Source organism: Dipodomys ordii, unplaced genomic scaffold, assembly GCF_000151885.1.
Source record: "Dipodomys ordii isolate 6190 unplaced genomic scaffold, Dord_2.0 Scaffold82, whole genome shotgun sequence".
Classification (NCBI taxonomy): domain Eukaryota; kingdom Metazoa; phylum Chordata; class Mammalia; order Rodentia; family Heteromyidae; genus Dipodomys; species Dipodomys ordii.
In genome coordinates, this window is record NW_012267298.1 from 2,250,730 (window position 1) to 2,258,099 (window position 7,370).

The window sequence follows — 7,370 nt, forward strand, 5'->3', positions numbered from 1 at the left end:
GCGGGCAGCGGCGGCGGCGGCGGCGGCGGCTGCTCCTCCAGCCTCTACCTGCAGGACCTGAGCGCCGCCGCGTCCGAGTGCATCGACCCCTCGGTCGTCTTCCCCTACCCGCTCAACGACGGCAGCTCGCCCAAGCCCTGCGCCTCGCCCGACTCCAGCGCCTTCTCCTCGTCCTCCGACTCTCTGCTGTCCTCCACCGAGTCCTCCCCGCGGGCCAGCCCCGAACCCCTGATGCTACCCGAGGACACGCCGCCCACCACGAGCAGCGACTCTGGTAAGCCGAGCCTCCCACCCCCCACCACCACCACCAAGACACCGGGCTTGGGAGGGACAGGGTAACCTGGACATCTTCTCCTGTGCGCATGGGCGCCTAAATCCAGCTGGCCACTTGGTCCCCAGACCTGCCTTGCTCTGGTCTCCAGTTTGGAAGGCGAAATGGTGCATCTTGGGAGCTCTCTCCATCTTTGGACCCCTGAGCAGTTAGTCTCCCCTCCCCGCTCCCCCCTCAGTCCTTCCCACCCCTCAGGAATTCCATTTGGGTTCTTTACTCTCCTGGCAACTCAGTCCACTCCCTCCTAACTCTCTAAAGCATTATAATTGCCCTAAGGGGCGGGGGATGGGAAGGGGAAGAGATGAGCTGCAGGTATAGGTGAATGGAATTACCTCCCTCTTACCTTCACTTCCGAAAGGAAAAAGGTAGGAATTTCAGAGGCTGGGCCTCTCCAGCCCTGAAGAAAAGCTTTTGACCCAGCCCAGGCTCTAGTGAAAGTGCCTGGAGAGTTGAGGGGCAGAGCCACTGCCTTCCCCCCTCCCCCCCCAACCTCCACCCCTTCCAGCCTGTTTTGAATGCTTCAAAGCAAATCCTGGCCAAATTGGACTGTTCCCCCCCCTTCCCCCCCTCAGGATTCTTGGCAAAGGCTCAAGATTACTTTTCTTTTTTTGCCCTTCCAATAAAATAAGGAGTTACTGAAGTCATACCAGATTCATAGCACTCCTTTACAGCACCTGAAGGATTTTGGTAAAGTCCCTTCAAGATGGGAGGTGCTTGGGAATGTGTTTGCTTTGGGTGTGTCCAAAGCCTCTTTAAGTCTTAGGTAAGAGCTGGCATCTTTGCCAGTTTACCAGTGCCATAACCCAGCTGCCCTTCTCCCGCCTTCCTGAGGAGAAGCAGGGAAGAGTTGGCAGGATTCGATCCAAGTCCTTTTCCAACCGACTTAAGTAACTTTCTATTTGCATAGCAGCAATTTAATCTGGCCTTTGACTGGCTTTAAGGAAATGTTCACTGATTTCCATTTTATTTTCTTAAAGAGGAAGAACCAGAGGATGAGGAAGAAATCGACGTTGTCTCTGTGGAAAAGAGGCAGTCCTCCACCAAAAGGTCAGAGTCAGGATCATCCCCTGCTGGGGGTCACAGCAAGCCTCCTCACAGCCCGCTGGTCCTCAAGAGGTGTCACGTCTCCACTCACCAGCACAACTATGCTGCACCCCCCTCCACCAGGAAGGACTACCCTGCGATCAAGAAGGCCAAGTTGGACAGTGGTAGAGTCCTGAAACAGATCAGCAACAACCGGAAATGTGCCAGCCCCAGGTCCTCAGACACAGAAGAGAATGACAAGAGGCGGACACACAACGTGTTAGAACGCCAGAGGAGAAATGAGTTGAAACGGAGCTTTTTTGCCCTGCGCGATCAGATCCCAGAGTTGGAAAATAATGAGAAAGCCCCCAAGGTAGTTATCCTGAAAAAAGCCACCACGTACATCTTGTCCATCCAGGTAGAGGAACAGAAGCTTGCTTCAGAAAAGGACTTACTGAGGAAGAGACGAGAACAGTTGAAACACAAACTCGAACAGCTGCGGAACTCTTGTGCATAAACACGTTGGACCGATGGGAGGGAGGGACTGGAATTGTGTGTATTCTCACTCCTTACTAAGGAAAAAGATATTACTTCCAGAGGGGGGGAAAAAACTGCAGCGATTCTTTATGTTTAAAAGAACTTGTTTCAAAGATGCATGATCAAATGCAACCTCACAACCTTGGCTGGGTCTTGAGACTGTAAGGTTTAGCCATAATATAAACTGCCTCAAATGGGACTTTGGGCATAAAAAAAAAACAAAACAAAAAAAAACTTTTTTTTATGCTTACCATCTTTTTTTTTCCTTTAACAGATTTGTATTTAAGAATTGTTTTTAAAAGAAAATCTTAAAAGTTTACCGTTTTCCTGTGTAAATAAGACCATTAAATGTAAATAACTTTAATAAAACCGTTTATAGCAGTATACAAGATTTCAAACCCTGTACTATAAACCATAATTTTTTTTATTTAAGTACATTTTTCCTTTTTAAAGTTGATTTTTTTTCTATTGTTTTTAGAAAAAAATAAAATAACTGGCAAATATATCTAATAATTGAGCCAAATCTTTTTAAGTTGTGAGTGTTTTGTTTCACCCAGACACACAACACACCTTTCTTCTCGTTCCTTACAAATGAACAGAATTGGACGGTTACATAGGCTTACATAGGAGAAGGAAGGCCAGAGTTTTTCTTGAGTCAAAAGGGGCTGGGCCCCAAAGTCTTTAGATCTCAGAATTAGAAGATGCCTTCTTTGAGATGGTAATAACATCCAGAGCTGACCATTTGGGAAAGGGCCAAAGTGGGTGAGAAGGTTAGAGATAGGGAAATAAATGCAAGAGGTTAAAGATAACAGGCCTTATACAAGGTGGGAGAAAGACTGGGGGGCTGGGAAGACTTTAGACTACAAGAATGCCCTTCCATTCTAACTGCTTACTTCAAATCCTGGGGCTGGGAGTTGGTGGGGGGAGGGAGCGAGCTCCTTTTTGCCGCAGCCCCCCTCACAGGCCTTATCTCTAAAGCCTCTGAGGAGACCTGAGGAATTTCACTATTAATCCGATTTTTCAAAGGAAGAAATCCAAGCCCTGAGGGTTATGTAACACCTGTGAGCACAGCAAAACTTCCAAGTCCCTATTGCTGACTGCTCATCTTAGATAAGAAACTCAGCTGGAAAGCTGCTGGTTTGGGAGTCTTGACAGGCTGGTTAGGACTGAGCTGACTTCTAGGGATATGCCAGGCGCACTTCTTTGTTTTTGTTTGTGTGCCAGAACTGGAGTGTGAGCTCAGGGCAAAATGCTCTTGATTAGCTTTTCCCCCTCAAGGCTGGCACTCCACCAAGTGAGCCACACCTCCACTTCCAGCTTTTTGCTAAGTTGAGATGAGTCCCCGGTTTGTCTGTCCCAGCTAGCTTCAAACTTTGATCTGATCAGATCTCCGCCTCAATAGCTAGGGTTACAGGTGTGAGCTACAAGCTCCTGGTACTTGCCTAAGCTACAGCAACCACAGGAAAGAGAGATTGTTGTCTTCCCTTATCTCAGAAGAGAAACTGAGGCACAGAGACTCATCCGTGTACAAAGAGACTCGAGTCCAGCTGTCTACATTTAGCCAGTCTAGAAGGAATTTGCTGGCCAGTTAAGAACAAGAGTCACATTCCAGTGGATTATGTAAATTTCAATATTCAAACCTAGTCAGATATCAATTCCCCTTTTTTATTATTGTTTTGTTTTGCCATTCATTAATTCTTCCTCTCACTTTGAGAAACCCACTGTTGATTCTGTTCCTACCCTTACCATTTGTGACAATCCATTTCCTGCTTGCTCCTGGGAAGAAGGCAGTTTGGAAACACTTGTCCAGATCATAAACTAGAACATCCTTAGTTTTTGTCATGTGAGTCAGTATTTTAGAGACTTGCAAACGCTCCTACCCAACCACTTTCACACGCTTATGACACATGCTCAGCATTAGTTCACGAGAAAGCATTTTTTCAATGGATGTCTTATTAATTAATTATAAGCCTTTGAAAACCCATGGCCCAAACCAGAAACTGGAACACTGGCTACATGAGTAAGAAGTTTTCTTTGATGTTCTGTGTGTGTGTGTGTGTGTGTGTGTGTGTGTGTGTGTGTGTGTGTGTATTTGAGCTCTCCCGTGTGCACGGCCATACTGGGGCTTGAACTCAGGCTATCTCTTGGTTATTTTGTTTGGGCTCTACCACTTGAGCCACACACACCTCTGTTTTTTCCGGCTTTGGGATGGTTAATTGGAGATAAGAGTCTCAGATTTTTCAAACTGGCTGGTTCCAAATTGTGACTCTCAGATCTCAGCCTCCTGAGTGGCTAGGATTGCAGGCATGAGCCAACCATGAGCTCCCAGCTCCCATCCAGCTTCTAATTACCTCCTTGTCTCAGTTAGCCAGATAGTCTTTGGGATTTTTAATCCACCATCACTTAGAAACCAGAAAGTAATTACTATCTTTGACCTCCTAGAATCATCCATTCAGGCCCTTAACATCTTGTTCTGTCCTCCTGCTCCAAGCCCTATATCCTAAATTCAAAGGAAAATGCAATCCCCCAGACATTAAGAAGTTCAAAGGGTTACAAAAGCGGAGGCGCTCTTAAACGGTTCCCTGGTTCCCTCTTTGCCCCTTTGTGGTCGCAGGCTGGAGTGCAGCCCTGGAGTGACTCACTTGGGAACTAGAAAGGTGTTAGGTTGAATCACTAAGTCCAGGCAAGCCCAAGGAGCAGGAGAGAGTTTTCCTTGCTAGGACAACAACTCCCCTTTCTACAAGATCAGGAAACAACTAAAGATGCAGGGACTTGGCTGTGGGAACGGAATGGAAGCATTCCAACCCCCTGTTAGCCCACCTCTTAGCTTTGCCCAGCCAGGGCACAGTCCCCAAACAGGACCCATGTCAATTTCCTTCCAGAAAGTCAGGCTGGTCTTGAGCACAAGGCACAAATTGGCTTTCACAGCCCATCTAGAGAGCCCCCAGGGGTCTGTGCCACTGTGCAATCTAATTTGTAGATAATAATCAAGATTAGAGAGGGGAGGAGGGGAAGAGCTTACAGTTTTGGTATATAGAAGGGAGGGGGTCATAATGTCTCTGTCATTTACTCCAACACAAGAAGGAAGGGCTGTCCCAAGGGATTTCTGGGACGGTTTTATTCCCGGATGGAATCTATAAAGAGGAAGGAATTGTTATTTATGCTGCCATTTAGAAACAGGGAAGGAGACCAACATTATAAAAGCAGTCATTCAAACTTTAAAGTGAACGAAGTTCTCACAATCCCAGGCTGATCCTTAAGACTACTCCTAGCTTGGAAGATAAGCAGAGTTCTCCAATAGTCTTTACCACAGGCTCTGGAACAAATATTGAGAAAGAAGACAGGGGAAAAAAGATTTCTTTTAACCTACACGAGGCAACTTTTCTCTGGTGTGTTTACAATAACCTATGATTAGCTCAGTCAATCATCTTTTGGGGGGCCCACATATTAGGGACCCTGAAACATTTTTTCCCCAGCCATAAAGACTCCTTTAGGTTAGAAAATGCTGGAAGAGAACTCCCTCAAGCCTATCTGCAAATACAAGACGAAATCTCTCTTTAAAAAAACAAAACAGGCCGGGCGCTGGAGGTTCACACCTGTAATCCTAGCTACTCAGGAGGCTGAGATCTGAGGATCGCGGTTCAAAGCCAGCCCGGGCAGGAGAGAATGTGAGACTCCTATCTCCAATAAACCACTAGAAAACCAGAAGTGGCGCTGTAGCTCAAGTGGTAGAGCGCTCGCCTTGAGCTGAAGAGCTGAGGGACAGCGCCCAGGCCCAGAGTTCAAGCCCCACGGCCGACCAAAAAAACAAAACAAAACAAAACAGGGACTAGGAATGTGGTTCAATGGTAGAGTGCTTCCCTAGCATGCATGAAGCCCTGGGTTCAATTCCTCAGTACCACATAAACAGAAAAGGTCGGAAGTAGTGCTGTGGCTCAAGAGGTAGAGTGCTAGCCTTGAGCAAAAGAAGCTCAGGGACAGTGCCCAGGCCTTTAGTTTAAGCCCCAGGACTGGCAAAAACAAAAAACAAAAAAAAACCTTGCCAGACACTGGTGGCTCATGCCTAAGATCTGAAGACTGTGGTTCAAAACCAACCTGGGCAGAAAAGTCCCTGTGAGACTCTTATCTCCAACTAAGCATTCAAAAACCTTAAGTGGAGCTATGACTCAAAGTGGTAGATCGCTTGCCTTGTGCAAAAGAGCTCAGAGATAGCACCCAGGCCCTGAGTTCAAGCCACCCTATCAACAAAAAGCAAACAAACAGCAACAAAACCTCATTTTAGGTTATAGATAATTTCAGGCTCCTTTCAAAGTCAGAAAGTAGAAACACAATCAACAGAACCAGGACATGGGACATGGACTCATTTGATTAAAATAAAGCTAAATCTAGAGTGTGGCTCAATGTTAGCACACTTACCCAGCATGTGTGGGGTCCAGGATTTGTTCCCCAGCATTACAATAAAAAAAGTGAACCTAAAAGGGCATGAGCATTACCAACACTGCAGCATTTGCTTCTTTTGGTTTTGGCTCTTTCAGCCAAACTTTAGAAACAAAATTTGAAAGAAACACCCAATAATGCTAGCTTTATCAAAGTGATGTGAGGTGATGCTAAATGACTCTGAGTGGATTCCTTGCCCCCCCCCCAGTTTTATTTAATTCAATATTAGTCTACTCTAAGCTCTTTAGGAAGACTGACTGGGGGTAACAAGTGTTAATGGGATGAAGACCTTCTGAAGCTGAAAGGAATGTTCTTTGTTTTGAAACAATGGCTAGGAGCTAGGGCCACAATCTCCAACACTTTCTTCTCATTGTCTCCCATCAGCCCATTAAGGGATAAACCTTCCAGTGTAGTCAGAGATCTGTAAGGGTGGAGAAGGGGCGTGCCTGGAGAAAGCTTTAGCCCTGTAGAAAGGCCCGTTTTCTACCCCTCTGTTCATCTCACCGGACCCCCACCACAGCCTCTCACTGCAGAACAATTGTGGAATGTGACAAAACCAAAGTTTAGAGAAGTTACATGGTTGGTCCAAAGTACCAACCAGAACCAACAATACAACAGTAGTTAATGTTTACTGTTTGTCAGATACTGCACAGGCATTATCTTGTAAAATAAGATAATGTCTATTTTCCCGATGAGAAGATTGATTTTTTTTTTTGGCAGTTGGGGGGCTTGAACTCAAGGCCTGGGTGCTGTCTCTGAGCTTTTTTGCTCAAGGCTAGCGCTCTACCACTTTGAGCCACACGCTCCACTTCCAATTTTTGAATGGTTAATTGGAGATTATCAGGGACTTTTCTACCCAGGCAGGCTTGCACCATGATCCTTAGATCTGAGCCTCCTGAGTAGCTAGGATGACAGGCGTGTGCCACCAGTGTCCAGCAAGACTGAAATTTTGAAAGAGCAATTGAACGGCATTCACTAAGCTGGGAGATGTTATTAGCAAGAAAAATCCATTTGGTTATAAATATTTATTGAACATCTTCAA

The 7,370-nt window shown here is 46.1% G+C and overlaps 1 protein-coding gene across 1 annotated transcript in view; it reads left to right on the forward strand.

The window, feature by feature from the left end:
* Window positions 1–2,282, forward strand: part of Myc (v-myc avian myelocytomatosis viral oncogene homolog) — a 16,677-nt gene extending 14,395 nt beyond the window's left edge. The window contains exons 3-4 of the mRNA XM_013025209.1: window positions 9–274; window positions 1,309–2,282. Coding sequence (XP_012880663.1) covers window positions 9–274; window positions 1,309–1,871 — 829 coding nt within the window. The 3' untranslated portion in view covers window positions 1,872–2,282. The remainder of the gene's footprint in view (window positions 1–8; window positions 275–1,308) is intronic.
* The last annotated feature ends 5,088 nt before the right edge of the window (window positions 2,283–7,370 follow it).